At 45.9% G+C, this 19,504-nt stretch overlaps 1 protein-coding gene across 1 annotated transcript in view; it reads right to left on the minus strand.

Moving 5' to 3' along the window:
• Window positions 1-1,752: 1,752 nt before the first annotated feature.
• The window catches only part of LOC134968785 (polycystin-1-like protein 2), a 206,213-nt gene continuing 188,461 nt past the window's right edge, over window positions 1,753-19,504 (minus strand). Inside the window, exons 36-40 of the mRNA XM_063944269.1 lie at window positions 18,300-18,463; window positions 15,793-16,003; window positions 13,343-13,444; window positions 11,769-11,900; window positions 1,753-3,030 (exon numbers count right to left, since the gene is read on the minus strand). Of these exons, the coding sequence (XP_063800339.1) occupies window positions 2,908-3,030; window positions 11,769-11,900; window positions 13,343-13,444; window positions 15,793-16,003; window positions 18,300-18,463 (732 nt within the window). The 3' untranslated portion in view covers window positions 1,753-2,907. The remainder of the gene's footprint in view (window positions 3,031-11,768; window positions 11,901-13,342; window positions 13,445-15,792; window positions 16,004-18,299; window positions 18,464-19,504) is intronic.

Genomic DNA, 19,504 nt, shown 5'->3' on the forward strand with positions numbered 1-19,504 from the left:
GGACATAGGGCTGCATGCTGGATATAGGGCTGTATGAGGGACATAAGTCATAGAAACATAGAATTTGATGGCAGATAAGAACCACTTGGCCCATCTAGTCTGCCCCTTTTTACCTTTTGGTAACCTCAACCCTATTTGATCCATAGTTCTTCTTTGTAAGGATATTCTTATGTATATCCCATGCATGTTTACATTGCTCTACTGTCTTAGCCTCTACCACCTCTGATGGTAGACTATTCCACGTCTTTACGCTGGACACAGGTATGTATGCTGGTCCTATGGCTGTACGATGGACATAGTGATGTATGCCGAACATAGGGCCTAATTCGGACCTGATTGCTAGGGTGCATTTTTTGCATCCCTGCGATCAGGTAGTCGCCGCCTAAGGGGGGGGGGGGAAATCACTGTGCAGGGGTGTGATCACATGTGCAGGAGAGCTGCACAAACAGTTCAGGACTTACCCTTCCAGTGTGATGATCGGGGCCGGAGCTGACGTCAGGAACCCTACCTTCAAACGCCTGGTCCCTCCTGCATTTCTCCGGACACTCCTTAAAAATGGTCAGTTGCCACCCACAAATGGCCTCTTCCTGTCAGTCACCTTGCGATCGCCCGTGCGATCTCTTTTCTCGCACCATCCCGTCGCTGCCCGGCGATCCCCGTCGCTGCGGGCCGATGCGCCTGTGCATTGCGGTGCATACGCGTGCACAGTTCAGACCTGATCGCAGGCTGTACGAAAACGCAGCCTAGCCATCAGGTCTGAATTAGGACCCATAGCTCTTTATACTGGATATAGGACTGTAGTGTAACCATGGGAGGGTATGTTACATAAGTTAGCTAAGGTCCAATGATATGAAATTCCCCAACACAGGAGCTGGTGTTGGCAGATTTGCCAAATGGACTAAAAGGTTTACTGCATAACCTCCAATAACATTACACATTCCTCCTCCTGGCTGGGGCTGTGTGTTTGTCCGTCCTGATTCATATAGTATTAAATAAATACATAAAAACAAAAAAACAAAAACAACAACATAAACTTTACATTGTAAGTTCTTCAATGTTTGATAAGGTTTCATACTTGGAAATATCCGCGCTTCAGGGGTCATACCGAGTTGATCGCTCATTAGCTACTTTTAGCAGCCTTGCAAACGCATAGTCGCCGCCCACGGGGGAGTTTATTTTCGCTTTGCAAGCCAAGCGCAACAAAAACATTTGGTGCAGTTTCTGAGTATCTCAGGACTTACTCAGCCCTTGCGATCACTTCAGTATTTTTGGTCCCGGAAATTGACGTCAGACACCCGCCCTGCAAACACTTGCACACGCCTGCGTTTTCCCAAACACTCCCAGAATACGGTCAGTTAGACACCCATAAACGCATCTTTGCTAAATCCATCGGCCAGCACCAATCCTCTTTGTACCCGTACGACGTGCTTGCGCATTGCGGTGCATATGCATGCGCAGCTTTGCCATTTTTTTACCTGATCGCCGCGCTGCGAAAAATCGTCAGCGAGCGATCAACTCGGAATGACCCCCACATCTTTTGTTTTTATTGTACATAAATGTTGTCACTTAATATACTGAATAATAAATATAGTAATAATAATAATAATAATAATAATAATAATAATAATACGTAGTTATGGATGTACATGTTTTTGTATTTTCCCATTTATTCCAAAATATTAGTAACGCTCCAGACTGATACAGAAAAAGTCTACTTGGAAATAATGACCAGCGTATTATAGACAACTGGAATTTGGTTGCAGTACTTACAGTTTATTGTGTACATCATTAAAGCCAGTACATGTATGCTTACACAAACAGGTCCTGTACAAGCACAATGCGTTATTGCACTGAAAATGAATATATGAAGCACAGTGTAACAGCATAAGATAAATATGAACTGTACTCGTCATAATATGAAATGACTTAAATGTAGTATTATATTCCTTATATTCAGTAGCTACAAAACAGCTGCTGTGTATCCAGAGTCACCACTCTCATGATAAATACAACTCCTGTGCACTGCTGCGGCAGCTTCACATAAGTGTGAAGAGAGAAATGTTTCCTTTAACGTTAAAATTAATGAATAAATACATAAATAAATAAATAACTATAGGTACACATGTTAAGGTGCCCACACACGGGGGATGCGGTCAAGATCCCGCCGGACGGAATCCCGGCGGTCGAAATACCGACACCAGGATCTCGACCGGCACAATCCCGACATATTCTCCTTCTGTGGGTGTCCACGACACCCATAGAGGGAGAATAAATTAGTGTGCCGAGCGTAGCGAGGCACCGTGCCTGCAGCATGGCGAGTGCAGCCAGCCCGCAAGGGGCTGCGTTGCGCTCGCCCCCCTGTCGGGATTGTGCCAGTTGGGATCCCGGTGTCGGTATTCCGACCGCCGGGATCTCGTACTGATCCCACACACGGTGAGATTTTTAAATGATATTGATGTTTACGACCGATTGGAACGACATATCGTTTAAAAACTGTCCGTGTGTGGGTATGATATTGACGCTATGTGCGCACCTGCGGGTCGCTGGTCGTCTCCTCAGATCTTTTGAAGATGCAGAAAGATCTGAGGAGGTGGAGAATGATGCCATGCTGCCGAAGCATGGCCCCGCTATCCCTGTCATGTGTCCCCCTCCCTCCCCCAGCGCCGTTGCTGGCACTGCCGACATCCGCAAGTGTGTATGCACTTGCCGATGCCGGCACCCAACCGGGTCCCGTAGCTCAAGATGTGTCATTAGAGGACGCATTGCGCCGTGTGTGGAGGCCTTAACTGTTTGACAGAGCAATCAATCAGGCTGTAGCTGTAATTTTTCATAGTAACTGTTGACTGGTGTGTTGCTATGGGTTACAGAACCTGTTCTGTACGGTTACAAGCAGAACATCATATAGTATCACTTTGTCAGCTCGTCTGGAGACTTGCCGCAACCCTCTGCATCCTCCTTCTTGTGTCGTAGCGCGAGAAAGCTGCATATTTTCATCAGCATGAGGTCAACTATTTCTTCTTCCTCTGATGCCTGTAACAAGTCCAAGAATGTGAATTAGATGTACAATGGGCAAAGAATGTGCGGCCTGCAGAAACCGTTTCATTTCTATATCAAACTGAGAGGCAAGTACATTATGTACTGTATAAACATACATACAATGGCTTGCTAAAGTATTCAAACCCCCCAAAATTTTTGTCTGTGTTACAAATGACACTTGCAGACTCGGCAGTTGGCGTTGCGCATTTTTCCGCGCATTGGGGGTGATTCCGAGTTGTTCGCTCGTTTTTTTCGCTACGGAGCGATTAGTCGCAAACTGCGCATGCGCAATGTTCGCAGTGCGCCTGCGCCAAGTAAATTAGCACAAAAGTTTGGTATTTTACTCACGGCGTAACGAAGATTTTTCATCGTTCTGGTGATCGGAGTGTGATAGACAGGAAGTGGGTGTTTCTGGGCGGAAACTGGCCGTTTTATGGGAGTGTGCAAAAAAACGCTGGCGTTTCTGGGAAAAACGCGGGAGTGTCTGAAGAAACGGGGGAGTGTCTGGGCGAACGCTGGGTGTGTTTGTGACGACAAACCAGGAACGAAACTGACTGAACTGATCGCAGTGTAGGAGTAAAGGGCCCTACACACTAAAAGATTATCTGTCCAATCTGGCTGATTGGAAAGAAAATCTGGCAATATCTGGGAGCAAATGGCAATTGACTATTTGCTCTCAAACATTGGAAAACAGACAAAAATAGACTTTAAGACAAATTGGTTAAGTTTGTTTCATTAAACCAGTTTATCTGAACTGTTTTTGACCATTTTCTTGATTTTGGTAGCAAATTGTTGATTGTCATTTGCTGCCAGCCATTGCCAGATTTTCTTTCCAATCAGGCAGATTGGACAGATAATCTTTAAGTGTGTAGGGCCTTTAAGTCTGGAGCTACTCAGAAACTGCTAAGAAATTTCTATTCGCAATTCTGCTAATCTTTCGTTCGCAATTCTGCTAAGCTAAGATTCACTCCCAGAAGGCGGCGGCTTAGCGTGTGCAATGCTGCTAAAAGCAGCTAGCGAGCGAACAACTCGGAATGAGGGCCATTATGGAAGGCAGATTCTGTTTGCAGCACGTGAAAATGCTTTCGGGCCCTGTTCTGGCAGCACCTACACTTGGTGCAGTCTGTCCTCCGTACTTGGTAGAATCACCATTTGCTGCGATAACAGCTTTCAGTCTGTTGAGGTTCGCACACTGTTTAGGGGTGATTTTTGCTCATTCCTTCTTGCAGATCTGCTCCAGTTCTGGTTGGTTGGATGACGCTTGTGGAATGCAGCTCTCAAGTAATGCCACAGAGTCACAGTTGGATTGAGATCAGGACTTTGACTTGGCCATTGTAGAACTTTCACCCTATTGTTATTCAACCAAGCCAGTGTTGCTTTGGACTTGTGCTTGGTATTGTTGTCTTGCTCAAAGCTAAACTATCTCCCAAGCTTTAGTTTCCTAGCACACTGGAGCAGGTGGTCCTGCAGTATCTCCCTGTAGTTTGCACCATCCATTGGTCCTTCAATTTAATAAGATGCCAGGCCTCCACTGAGGCTTAGCAAACCCACAACATGATGCTGCCACCCCCATATTTCACTGTTGGTATGGTGACTGCTGAGGAATGGGCAGTGTTAGGTTTGCAACACACAAAATTTGGAATGGGGACCAAAAAGTTCAATTTATGTGTCAACTGACCACAAAACCTTATTCTGCATTTTAGCTGCATCACTCTTATTCTGTGGCAAACTGTAGAGGTGCTTTAATGTGTTGTTTTCTTCAGTATTGGCTTCTTTCTAGCCACCCTCCCACACAGGCCAGTTGAATACAGAGCTATTGACATGGGTGATACACCATCACTCCAGTCTCAGCCACTGAACTCTGTAGCTCCTTCAGATGGCCTCTCCGTGGCTTCAATCACCAAGTCTTTGCTTGTTCTGATGCTGAGTTTTTAAGGATGGCCTTGTCTAGGCAGTGGATGGGTGGTATAATGTGGGTTCTATTTCCTCCCAATTGTTCACTGGGAGATCTAGACAATTAGATATTATTCTGTAGCCTATTCCTACCTTGTACATGTCTGCAACTATATCTTTCATATTCTTGGAATGCTCGTTGGGCCTCATTTTTACAGTGTTCCGTGGCCAATGTTAAATAGATTAGGGGGGTCTTTTTATCCACAAAAGCTGATCATTTTTAATGTTTCAAAGTTAGAGTGGAAGCAAATTGTTAGGGAAATATCTATCATCTGTGTAAACTTGGAGCTTCCACAACACAGGGGTTGAATACTTATGCAAGCAGCAATTTCTTTTTTTTTAATGAACGTTCATCTACATGTGTACAATAAAAATACTACTGTTTGGAACAGTCTGAGCGTCACTTGCTACAGACAAATCTGATGAATCTTTTGGGAGTTGAATACTTTAGCAAGCCATTGTGTGTGTATATTATATATACATATATGTATATATATATATATATATATATATATATATGTACGTACGTACGCACAATATACATCGCTATCATTTATAATATTTCACGGGAGACCAACACACATAACATGGGAGACCAGAACCCTTAGGCCAGTATCCTATTAGCAGTGGTAATTTAGAGTTGCTAATCGGTTCGCCGGAGGCTATCCAATTAGCACCCTAAGCCGGCACTTACGGCGATAAGTAGCGCACGTCAGAGCCGCGATAAAACATGGGATTGGCAATGTATCCTGAAACCCATGTGTTATTGTACGATAGTGGGTCCTTTTTCGGATAAAAACAGCCTGTAATTGAATAGCACAATACTGACCATCGGCCATTTTTATCAGCCGAAACAGGCTCACACTTAATAGGATACCGGCCATGGTCAAACATGAGCAGCAAAAATCATGTTAGTAAGTTATCAGTTGCTGTTCTTGGTGCTCTATATAAGTACCTGGAAAAATAACAACGTGTAAAAAAAAAAGAGAAGTAGATGATGAAACCTTTGGTTCATAAACACATCTAGGGGCCTGTGCAGAGTTGGAAACAAGTTATATCTAATCACAAAGTGAAATGCCCTTTGGACAAAAACAGATATTTTCTACGGATGCAGAACCGCCCACAAATACATTATACGCCCAGCTCGGGCAGGTGTGACATCACAGCAACAGCAAAAAATGCTTAAAAACAAGTATGCAAGTTGCACGGAACATGTAAGAAGAAAATAAAGAAAGATGGAAATACCACATTTTAGCAATTTTTAAGTACACAAAAATATATTAGCGTTCAATATAAGCTGACTAGAAAACCTGATTTATTATTATTAACTATGATTATGCTAAATGTGACACAGTCGTCATTGGTGCAGTGACTTGGTACACATATGGGGGGGGGAGATATGAAATGCGTTTATGACTAACTCCGTATGAGCCCCCTAACATCTGTGCAGGGAACGCTGTATGTAGAAATGAAAGGCACAGCTTGATCTGTTCTGTGGGATGATGCACATATACTCTGGGGTGGGAGCATGTTGAGAGTTGGCGATAAGGTCATGTGACTGACAACTGCTACAGCACCTCATGTTGTATCCCTGACAACCATATGATATCCCATGCGCCCAGGAGCAGACTTGCCCGCTGAGATAGCGAGTAAGACCCATCATCCCCTCTGCCAGGTCGGCTCACCCTGCCTTGCTGGCCCAGGCTGATTCATGCGTCCGCCGGCCTGGTTTCAGCACTTCTGGGAATTGCGCTCCACACTATGGAGGAGTGGCATTCCTTGTTAGAAGAGTGGCATTCTAGTTCTAGGTAATGGCTCCTAGGACTCACATACAGTATGTATAGCTGAATACTCCTACCAGTGCAAGGATCTTTTTTTAAACCAATGTGAGGGATTGGCTGAAACATAGGGTCCAGTTATCTCTATTGCTATATCTTATATAATATATACATATATACACTGCTCAAAAAAAATAAAGGGAACACTTAAACAACACAATGTAGCTCCAAGTCAGTCACACTTCTGTGAAATCAAACTGTCCACTTAGGAAGCAACACTGATTGACAATCAATTTCACATGCTGTTGTGCAAATGGAATAGACAACAGGTGGGAATTATAGGCAATTAGCAAGACACCCCCAATAAAGGAGTTGTTCTGCAGGTGGTGACCACAGACCACTTCTCAGCTCCTATGCTTTCCGGCTGATGTTTTGGTCACTTTTGAAAGCTGGCGGTGCTTTCACTCTAGTGGTAGCATGAGACGAAGTCTACAACCCACACAAGTGGCTCAGGTAGTGCAGCTCATCCAGGATGGCACATCAATGCGAGCTGTGGCAAGAAGTTTTGCTGTGTCTGTCAGCGTAGTGTCCAGAGCATGGAGGCGCTACCAGGAGACAGGCCAGTACATCAGGAGACGTGGAGGAGGCCGTAGGAGGGCAACAACCCAGCAGCAGGACCGCTACCTCCGCCTTTGTGCAAGGAGGAACAGGAGGAGCACTGCCAGAGCCCTGCAAAATGACCTCCAGCAAGCCACAAATGTGCATGTGTCTACTCAAACGATCAGAAACAGACTCCATGAGGGTGGCATGAATGCCCGACGTCCACAGGTGGGGGTTGTGCTTACAGCCCAACACCGTGCAGGACGTTTGACATTTGCCAGAGAACACCAAGATTGGCAAATTCGCCACTGGCGCCCTGTGCTCTTCACAGATGAAAGCAGGTTCTCACTGAGCACATGTGACAGACGTGACAGAGTCTGGAGACGCCAAGGAGAACGTTCTGCTGCCTGCAACATTAGTCAGCATGACCGGTTTGGCAGTGGGTCAGTAATGGTATGGGGTGGCATTTCTTTGGGGGGCCGCACAGCCCTCCATGTGCTCGCCAGAGGTAGCTTGACTGCCATTAGGTACCGAGATGAGATCCTCAGACCCCTTGTTAGACCATATGCTGGTGCGGTTGGCCCTGGGTTCCTCCTAATGCAAGACAATGCTAGACCTCATGTGGATGGAGTGTGTCAGCAGTTCCTGCAAGACGAAGGCATTGATGCTATGGACTGGCCCGCCCGTTCCCCAGACCTGAATCCAATTGAGCACATCATGTCTCGCTCCATCCACAAACGTCACGTTGCACCACAGACAGTCCAGGAGTTGGCGGATGCTTTAGTCCAGGTCTGAGAGGAGATCCCTCAGGAGACCATCCGCCACCTCATCAGGAGCATGCCCAGGCGTTGTAGGGAGGTCATAAAGGCACGTGGAGGCCACACACACTACTGAGCCTTATTTTGACTTGTTTTATGGACATTACATCAAAGTTGGATCAGCCTGTAGTGTGTTTTTCCACTTTAATTTTGAGTGTGACTCCAAATCCAGACCTCCATGGGTTAATAAATTTGATTTCCATTGATAATTTTTGTGTGATTTTGTTGTCAGCACATTCAACTATGTAAAGAACAAAGTACTTAATAAGAATATTTCATTCATTCAGATCTAGGATGTGTTATTTTAGTGTTCCCTTCATTTCTTTGAGCAGTGTATATACATATATAATCTTCCTATGTGACAGCAGAATGGTTAAAGTGGGGCAATCACCTAGCATAGTTGCAGAGTCGCCATTCATCTGCTCCAGCATGTGATGGACGTGATAGCAGCAGCTCCCAGTAGGAGCCAGCGGAGGACGATGCTACACACTGTATGTGCTGCCATGTGGTGTATGTACGATGCCGGCATTCTGCGACCGGGATCCCGGCCGCTGGTAATGCGGCCCCAACTCGCTGCGCCCACTCCCCGGGTCTGTGCTGTTCCCCATACTGCTGATGGTGTTACTGGGGCTGATGCAGGAAGGTAAGTGATCCCGCTGCATGATGAGGCTCTGTGTATTATTCTTCTTATACAGCACCCTATACACCACATATATATCCGGCTGTCCCCTGTATACAGTAGGGATGTGCCTACCCTTCCACTACTTACTGTAATGCTGTGTTCTGTGCACATGATCTCTACATAACCTTATATACTTATCTATGTGGAACATTATCTACTCCCAGTGTATGTGCCCCTTCCCTCCCCTAGATCTGCTCTGGATGAGGGGTGTATGGCGCCCCCCTGTGCAGATCGCGGCTCCTAGAATAATTTTTTCCCCATACATTTATTTTGGGAGGCTTAGTCACGCTCCACCATTAAGTCATTAAGTATGGGCGTGTTGCTAATAGTGGCTGCGTATAGAGACACTGAATTGCTCACACTGGAGGCCATACTGAGACGGATGATCTGCACCCAGCGCTGGTGAAAGTATCCATGGTGCGACCGATGGTGGCATCTAAAGATGCACAAAGCATGATTGCAGCATCTGCAGACACTGACAGTGGGCGTCTCAGTCCTTGTATATCCGGAACTAAGGATGTACACCGGGGAAGGGCACTGTAGCGGCATAAGCATAAAGTCACAGACGCAACTGTAGCAAAAGATGCAAGAAAGGCCGGAACTGCGCCCAACTCAGAACCAGACCTTATGAGGAGGGATCCCTCCCCCCTCAAAGACTCCGCCCCCATTACATCAATTTCCCAGGCTGATTTTCCAGCCCAGTTCTCCCTGCAAGTGCCCTTTTTAATTTTCTGATGGAAATCAACTGTAGTGTGTCCATTAAACTCTCTAGACCTCAGTTATTTATAATATTACTAAAATAATACATAGTAGGTGACATGGTAAATGGATCATGAAACAGGTGAGGAAAGAGGGCCCTGCTCGTGAGCGTTTACAGTCCTGAGAGAAGGGTCCGTGTATAAATGAACTAGTTATTGTGAATCAATAAAAATATATATTTACTACTATATAGCGCCTATGTAAAGACAAAGTTCTATCATTGATGGGAGAAGAACAGGTAGTTGCTGCTGCAGGAGTCGTGCAGTGAAACCAGTGTCTATTGGGGGAGGAGTCCTGATGCGTTTCGTCACGGATCACGTGACTTTTTCAAAACCATCATTGGAGCGGTTATTTCCACCATATCGAGTGAAGACTCCGGCCTCCTCTCACGGTTTATCCCGGCAAGTTTGCCACAGGCTCCTCTCCCCACAGCAGCACAGGAGTGGGCACCACAGTGGACTTTACCCGAGGACGCTCGGGGTTACCAGCCCACCGGAGAGGTAATTTAATACCTGCCATTCTGCCTCATCAGCTCTCTGCCGTGTCAGACATCAGCCACTCAGTGGATTAATCACCGCTCCCTACTTACAACATTTGGGAGCTCCGTCACTTCATCATGAACATGTGCTGTATATATTATACACAAAGTAACCTCTGCTGGGATACATTGTAACCTTTTCAGCTACTCATAGCAGTCAGTAGAACACCTGCTAAATGAACAGTGCATTTGCCTCCTGCGGTATTGAGCTTAATTATACAAGCGATTCTTTATTGCTCTAAAACGTTCTGTGGATTGACCCCAACCTGCGGACGTAGGGGGTCATTCCAAGTTGATTGCAGCAGCAAATTTGTTAGCAGTTGGGCAAAACCATGCTGCACTGCAGGGGGTGGGGCAGATGTAACATATACAGAGAGAGTTAGATTTGGGTGGGTTATATTGTTTCTGTGCAGGGTAAATACTGGCTGTTTTGTTTTTATACTGCAATTTAGATTTCAGTTTGAACACACCCCACCGAAATCTAGCTCTCTCTGCACATGTTACATCTGCCCCCCACTGCAGTGCACATGGGGGGTAATTCTGAGTTGATCACAGCAGGATTTTTGTTAGCAGTTGGGCAAAACCATGGGGGTAATTCTGAGTTGATCGCAGCTTCAAGTTTGTTAGCAATTGGGCAAAACCATGTGCACTGCAGGGGAGGCAGGTATAACATGTGCAGAGACAGATAGATTTGGGTGGGGTGTGTTCAATCAGCAATCTAAATTGCAGTGTAAAAATAAAGCAGCCAGTATTTACCCTGCACAGAAACAAAATAACCCATCCAAATCTAACTCTCTCTGCACGTTATATCTGCCTCCCCTGCAGTGCACATGGTTTTGCCCAAATGCTAAAAAATGTCCTGCTGCGATCAACTTGGAATTACCCCCCATGTACACTGCAGGAAGAGCAGATGTAACATGTGCAGAGAGAGTTAGATTTGGGTGGGTTATTTTGTTTCTGTGCAGGGTAAATACTGGCTGCGTTATTTTTACACTGCAATTTAGATTGCAGATTGAACACACCACACCCAAATCTAACTCTATCTGCACATGTTACATCTGTCCCCCCCCCCACCCTGCAGTGCACATGGTTTTGCCCAACTGCTAACAAATTTGCAGCTGCGAGCAACTCTGAATTAGGCCCATAATTAGTATATTCATATGACTGTGGTCATCCAGTGAACAATTACAAGAATTACCCTATTTAAAAAAAAAAAATAATGTTTTAATTATATGGTTTTTAATAGTTTGTGAAGTTATTATGTCTAATTGTTAGACTAATTAAATATTTTACAAAAATTTTTTAATGTCATCGCTCCATTTACTTTGATCTATATTTGTTCCCACGATCGCTGCTGTCCCCCCTTTTTCCTTTATTGGAAATCAATGCTGACTAGGATAATCTCCTACATAGTTCCATCGGGTAATTATAAATATGTATTTATTTTTATTTTATACAAATATAGCCAAGTAAATATATTGCTGAAAGCTTAGAAATACTCAGTGGCTGAGATGAGAAACCGTACAGCTCTATGGTTCCTGAGTAATCACATGGCATCCCCGGTGTATGTGTGCAATGGTACGTTGCGGCAGATCTTCACCTACCTGGTGATTCTTTTGTTCTTCACTGAACGCAACCAAGATAACCGATATGAAGAGGTTAAGCACCACGAAGGTCATGAAAATAATACACGATCCCACCAGAAGAGAACCTAAAATTGGATTATAATCCAATACCTGATAAAGAAGAGACATATGAAAAAGATGGTATTCTATGAAAATGGGGGAACATACTAAAAAAAAAAAGTCTACAAAATAGTACAATGTACACTGGGGGTAGGCAACCGGTGAACATGGACGATTAAAGAATATAGGGGGGGAATTTAATACCTGCAAGATGCAGGTATTGGCGAGTTCCTGTTTTAAAACGACAATCATTTAGAAGGCAAAACCAACCTTGTTTTGCCTTTTCAATGACTGCTTCTTTAAAACATCAGGCAGACTCTCCAGGAACTCACAACTGCCTTACATTTACCCCTTGGTGTCAGCAAGTCAATTTTGGATTTGTGATGTTTTTCTGACCAGGGCCTAATTTAGACCTGATCGCAGCAGCAAAATTGTTCTCTAATGGGCAACACCATGGGGGTCATTCCGAGTTGATAGCTCGCTGGCTAGTTTTAGCAGCCGTGCAAACGCTATGCCGCCGCCCACTGGGGAGTGTATTTTAGCTTAGCAGAAGTGCGAACGCATGTGCAGCCGAGCTCTGCAAAAACAGTTTGTGCAGTTTCAGAGTAGCTCTGAACCTACTCGGCGCTTGCGATCACTTCAGCCTATTCGTGTCCGGATTTGACGTCATACACACGCCCAGCCACGCCTGCGTTTTTTCAGACACGCCTGCGTTTTTTGCAAACACTCCCTGAAAACGGTCAGTTGACACCCAGAAACGCCCACTTACTGTCAATCTTCTTGCGGCCATCAGTGCGACTGAAAACTTCGCTAGAACCTGTGCACAACCACAAAGGGATTTGTATCCGTACGTCGCGCGTGCACATTGCAGAGCATATGCATGCGCAGAAATGCCGATAATTAGCCAGATCGCTGCGCTGCGAACAACGGCAGCTAGCGATCAACTCGGAATGACCCCCAATGTGCACTGCAGGGGGGGGGCAGATAAACGTGCAGAGAGAGTTAGATTTGGGTGGGTTATTTTGTTTCTGTGCAGGGTAAATACTGGCTGCTTTATTTTGACACTGCAAGTTAGATTTCAGTTTGAACACCCCCCACCCAAATCTAACTTTCTGCAAATGTTATATCTGCCCCACCTGCAGTGCACATGGTTTTGCCCATTAGAGAACCATTTTGCTGCTGCGATTAGGTCTGAATTAGGTCCCAAGTTAGAACCTGCGTGGTCCAGTTATAAATGAATTTAAAGTAAATGAAAGTATTTCCGTTTTATTACTTTACTGATGGCTACAAATTATGTATATTATTATGATATAAAAAGGGGTAAAATAATATTCAAATGCGGATTCAAATTTACAATCAGCTTGCTAGCGTTTGGTACTTATTGGAGGCCACTTTACAGATATTGCCAAAAGATGAGACTCTACACAATTCAGACAGTTCCAATCTTATGTCGGTGTGTGTTCCGGTCGTCGTACTTCCGTTATGTACTGTACCTCCTCATAGTTGAAGATCCCCAGCTGAAGGCTGACCATAGTCTTAGCAGAGTCAAACACAGTTTTGTAAGATTTAAGCTTCCATCCGAATATCAAGTTACACTGCAAGCAGATGAAATCAGACAGTCCCGAGATTACACAGACTGGAGACCTTGGGTTAGCATGAAGAAGCAAGCCAAATACGCACAAAAGAGACGCTAAGACACGTCTGCCACCTATGCTGATTCTATAGGTCTGGTGTACGTGTGTGACTTGGTGATGATGATGACAGAAGCATTTTTGCGCTGGATGCATCTATACGTGACAATTACACTTGTACTTATATTACTATATGAGCGACTAATAATGCAGCCATAGAAACGTAAGTATGCGTCTTGGCAATAGGCACAGCTCTGCATCCATCTCAATTGCTTCGGCGTAATGCTGGCATAGGAAAACGCAGGGGGGGTTTCCGGTTGCCTGAAAACCGCTCGCCTCTTGGCCAGCGACTCAGATTATGACAATAGCAATAGAATATATTATACGCTTACGAGAGCTGTTGCCCAGGACCGGTTCTAGGGCTTTTTGCGCCCCGGGCGGGAAATAGGGGCGTGGCTTCATACAGGGGGCATGGTCAGTTACGCCCCCTGTACAGTAGTAGTGCCGCTGAAATGCTGTGCGGTGCTTGATGACGTCATCGCGCACCGCACAGCAAAGGTCCTCTCCACGAAGGAAAACTAGACGCGTAGCACCGCACAGCAAAGGTCCTCTCCACGAAGTTAAACTAGACGCTACGCGTCTAGTTCCCTTCTCAGCGGGCAGCGACAGCGGGGGGCACAGCAGTAGCGGATCTTGTCATGGTGCGGCGCCCTCCGGAAGGCGGCGCCCCAGGCAAAAGTCCTGCTTGCCATGGCAAGATCCGCTACTGCTGTCGCCACAACCTGCAGTTTAAAGGGGCAGAGCTGCTGCACATGCCCAGTGGTAATAGCTTATTCTACCATGTTTGCTGTGTGTGTGGATCTGAATCCAGTCACTGCAGTGGTCCAGAGAGTAGCTACCAGGAAGAAGAGACAGGAGCCTTACCATGAGGTGGGAGAATGTGTGCAGAGAAAGTACAGTTCTGTCTCCTGCTGGTTCTCTAATGTTTGTGTATTTATTCATTATCAGATGTTTAACCTTTACCTGACCACTTATTTTATTTATATTAGTTAAATATGTTTGATACAGCCTAAGATATAGACCATCTATAGTGTTAAATATTAATACTGTGTTCAACACAGTATCCAGTGTATAAAAGGACCAATGTGTACATTAATGTCCAGGGTTGGTACTTGGTCCTTCTACCGCTTGCTCCAGTGTTCCGCACAACGGAACATTGTGGATTGAATTTGGAAACCTCCTTCTAGAAATCCTGCGTTTGCTACTGGCTGGGTACACACTAAACAATATGTGTACCCCGTGACAGCACAATACATTGCACCGTTCGTACGCACTGCACAATGCAGTGGACGATGTGTAGTTGCCCGCCGCATTTCAAATGCTTCGTTCCCTGTGTCTTCCCATTAGGCATGCAGCACGCCCAACAGGACGACCCAGGGAATGACCCGTGGAAGCGCACAATCCTGGGTACACACTCAGCGATGTGGCTGATATATCATTCTGAATCGCGTTGGAATGATAGATTGTCCAATTAATTACCTAGTGTGTGCCCGGCTTTAATGATCCTTAAAAAGTGTAGGCGTGGTTACTGCTCACAGGGGTGTGGCCTCGCTGCATGCCCACGCCTCACTATGCCCAAAAGCCACTTCCTAGGACTCCGATAAATTGTAAGCTTGCGTGCAAGGCCTTCTCAGCTCATTGACTGTCTGTAATCACCCAGACTGTTCTATTACTGTTTTCTTCCCAATTATAAATATGTTGGCGCTATATAAGTAACTGTTAATAATAAAATGGCCTTAGCTTCCTGATGAAGGTCACATCCATTAATTTAGGATGCAGTTAATTTACCAGCTGAGGGGATCCTGGCAGTCAGGAGACGAAAAATGGCGCTGGTCAGAATCTCGACCAGACCCAGAATTCCACTCGGGTGGTGCTCCACGCCAAATCACAAGGGGGACTATAACAGTGTGGCAAGCCTGCGAGAGGACTGGTCTTGCTCGCCATCTGCATTCTGGCAGTCGGGATTCTGGCATCGGACTCCTGACCGTCGGGATTCCGACCGTTAGTATTACCTACCGGACCCGTTAATTCAAGGTATTTATAATGCAATGTGTCTTTTAAGTAAAATATTCCTTAAAAGTGATTGTCAGTAACAAAACAAAAAACGAAAATCCGGCTTAATAAACGTCTTGTGTTCCTTAGATTAGTGCAACCTGTTCTGTGCATCAGCTCAATAGACGTTTCACGCTCGAACAGATCTACACCATTAATGACACGGCCACGCTGCAGTAAGAGAACATATAGGCACTCACAGCAATGGAATAGGCCAGAAACATTATGACCATGACTGTGATGAATCCAGAGATGTCACCCCAGGCTCTGCGCAGTGTCGCTGTGATCATCTTAAGCTTTGGGTTGAGTCTCAGAAGGTGCCACAGCTTAATGGTGGATAGAAGTACTAAGAAAGCTATCAGATAGCCCAAGGCTGCATCCGCATCCGCAGTTTCATTAAAACTTACAAACCTTCAAATAAAAGAAGAAGAGAAAGAAACAAAATAAGGACATTATCTCATGACTTAGTCAGTGCAAATAAGGGGCGTTACAAAACAAATATGGTGATGTGAAAGTGGGCCGGTCACATAGGGGGTGGATTGTGAGCCGGACGCAAAGTGGCTGTAGTTGCCGGTAACCGCGAAAGCCTGATTTACTGCCTTATGCTAATTTTGCACACCTGCTTACATTAGGCCACACCCCTAGTACCCGGGCATGGGAGACGGGGCCACCAGCAAGTGCAGCACTGCCCGGAGGACACTCTGAGTGGCTGTACAGACTGCAGGATGTATGCCTGGAGCATACAAAGGACGCTCCATGCGGCACTGCAGCTGCGATCTGCATTCCGGCACACTGCTATCCAGCAAGGGCCACAGGGCAGCGATGGTGCCACTCCCAGAGCTCTCTGCAACGACCACTGACACCGCTCCCACACCCCTAGTGACGGCACTGGCCCTACTTACTGTAGTGTCTGTTACTTTTTGGCATATTATTAATATTAATATTACTTTTCTTTTCGCCATTTATAATAATCCGTGTCTCCTCTATCCAATTTTTGCTAGTTATAAATGGATGCATCAATGAATATGAATGGATGGAGCAATTAATAGAACAGCCACAGGCAAGTTCCATCAGGCAGTGTTGGTGAAACAGTGGGAGAGAAGGAGGGGGGGGGGGGGGGCTACTATTGGTGCAGGGAGTGCAGCTGCTATTGGGCCCAGGCCATTATAATGTTACATAATATGAACGGGTATGGGTCATTAGGTCGACCACACTTAGGTTGACAGTCATTAGGTCGACCACTATTGGTCAACATGCATTAGGTCGACAGGGTCACTAGGTCGACATGTACTAGCTCAACATGGAAAAAGGTCGACGTGACGTTTTTTTTTGTGTCGTTTTCTTCGTAAAGAGACCAGGAACCCCAATTAGTGCACCGTGTCCCCTCGCATAGCTCGCTTCGCTCGCCATGCTTCGGGCAAGGTGCCTCGCTGCGCTCAGCACAGGTTACTATTCCCAATCGTAGTCCACGTGGATCGTAAAGTATAAAAAAGTTCAGAAAAATTACAAAAAAAAGTGTGAAAAACTCATTTCAACCTTTTCCAGGTCGACCTAGTGACCATGTCGACCAATAGTGGTCAACATAAGTGTTGTCGACCTAATGACCGTATCCCATATTAACTGGAGCACTGTAATATGGCACAATATGAGGTGGAGGCACTATAATGTGGCATAATATGAACGAGGGCACTGCTATGGGTTATAAAATAAATGAGGGCACTGCTATGGGGTATAACATTAACTAGGGCACTGCTATGGGGTATAACATTAACTAGGGCACTGCTATGGGGTATAACATTAACTAGGGCATTGCTATGGGGTATAACATTAACTAGGGCACTGCTATGGGGTATAACATTAACTAGGGCATTGCTATGGGGTATAACATTAACTAGGGCACTGCTATGGGGCATAACATTAACTAGGGCACTGCTATGGGGTATAACATTAACTAGGGCACTGCTATGGGGAATAACATTAACTAGGGCACTGCTATGGGGCATAACATTAACTAGGGCACTGCTATGGGGCATAACATTAACTAGGGCACTGCTATGGGGCATAACATTAACTAGGGCACTGCCATGGGGCATAACATTAACTAGGGCACTGCCATGGGGCATAACATTAACTAGGGCACTGCTATGGGGTATAACATTAACTAGGGCACTGCTATGGGGAATAACATTAACTAGGGCACTGCTATGGGGCATAACATTAACTAGGGCACTGCTATGGGGTATAACATTAACTAGGGCACTACTATGGGGAATAACATTAACTAGGGCACTGCCATGGGGCATAACATTAACTAGGGCACTGCTATGGGGTATAACATTAACTAGGCACTGCTATGGGGCATAACATTAACTAGGGCACTGCTATGGGGCATAAAATTAATAACTGCTGAGTAGAGGTGTCTCTCTAGAACCACTGTCCCAGGGGCCCCGCTATAGGGTCCACAAAGTTCTGTCTATGCCCCTGGTGGGTGGCCTATACATACACTGGTTTAATATCATGGGTAGGGATTTATCATATCTTCTAAAAAGGACATGAAGTCATGACCATAGCATCCAATCAGATCCAAGCTCTCGTTTATGAAACACATCCACTTATCCTCTTTGGAAGCTTTGATAAACCTCCCCCATAGTATTTCTAGGAACCGCAGACAGAAAGATGGATGATGGTGGTGACATTCAGCATTTACTCGTCCTTGTGGTCCTGGTAGTAGTTGATGTCTCTGTTCCCGAGAATTGTCCTTTTCACAAAGACAGAGAGGGCGCTCCAACTGATCAGGATTATGGTGAACTCCAGCAAGTTCCACTTGCTCTGAAAATACCGTCTGCATTTTACACTTCTCATGAGTTTGACCTGTGGAAAATGCACAAACATAGCTACGTGGCTGGGCAAAGTGCGTGAAGCTCAATTTGTCCCTTTAACTTATTATTTTGTGAAGGCAACCCCCCCCAACACACCCATACACACACACACACACACACACACACACACACACACACACACACAAACACACCTCCCCCAGATATTTATTCAGAAAGCTCCGAGCTATCCAGACAACTCCTGAAGGTGTCCGCTTCATGAGCCGAGCACTTTGTCACCGCATACGCCACATAGCGCCTGAGTAGTATGCTAACGTGACGGCTTGTGAACTGCTCCATTAGCGGGTAGCCTGCACATGCGCAGAACGGGTCCTGCATTGTCGCTCACAGTGCTCCCAACACGCAGCCCCTCTTAGCAGCGGAGCAGGGGCGGCAACAGGGACTGTTTTACAAGAAGGGTGCATGTCGCCCCGGTTTTGCAGACGGCCCGAGGCCAAGGTTTGCATCTTCCAACACCAATTTCTTGGCCCTGGTAGAGGAGCCCCAGTGGTCATTCTGCGTAAGAGTAGGCTTACTCAGATCGTCGGTGGCTGCGACCGGATGGTCGTGATGGTGATCTGATGCTGCGTCTTTGGATGCATCGCTAACGGCGTCCGTCACTGAATCGCCCCATTGTTATTGTACATGAGTGTATATAACTCCATAGAGGGTAAAAATTAGATGTCCCAGCCAATGGCTATAGAATACTAATTACTGGAATACATTGTAACCACTGGCGTTTCTATAATGGGTGCAGTGCACACGGGCCCATGAGTCCAGAGAGGTCCCCCACCGCACCCATTTTTAAAATACTCACCCCTCCTAAATCCAGCGCCGGCATCCGCATCGCTATTAGAACTCTGTGAAAAATAGCTCAGCTGCCATTTTTTCGGAGTCCTGCGCATGCACTGTAGACTGTGCCAGAGTCTACAGCGCTCAGAGCGCTAGCAGCGGTGCGGCAGCTACGGGAGAGGAGGGGGCCCACACACGGAGTCTGCACACGGGTCCCCTCCTCTCTAGAGACGCCCCTGGCACC

Source organism: Pseudophryne corroboree, chromosome 11 (genome assembly GCF_028390025.1).
Source record: "Pseudophryne corroboree isolate aPseCor3 chromosome 11, aPseCor3.hap2, whole genome shotgun sequence".
NCBI lineage: Eukaryota > Metazoa > Chordata > Amphibia > Anura > Myobatrachidae > Pseudophryne > Pseudophryne corroboree.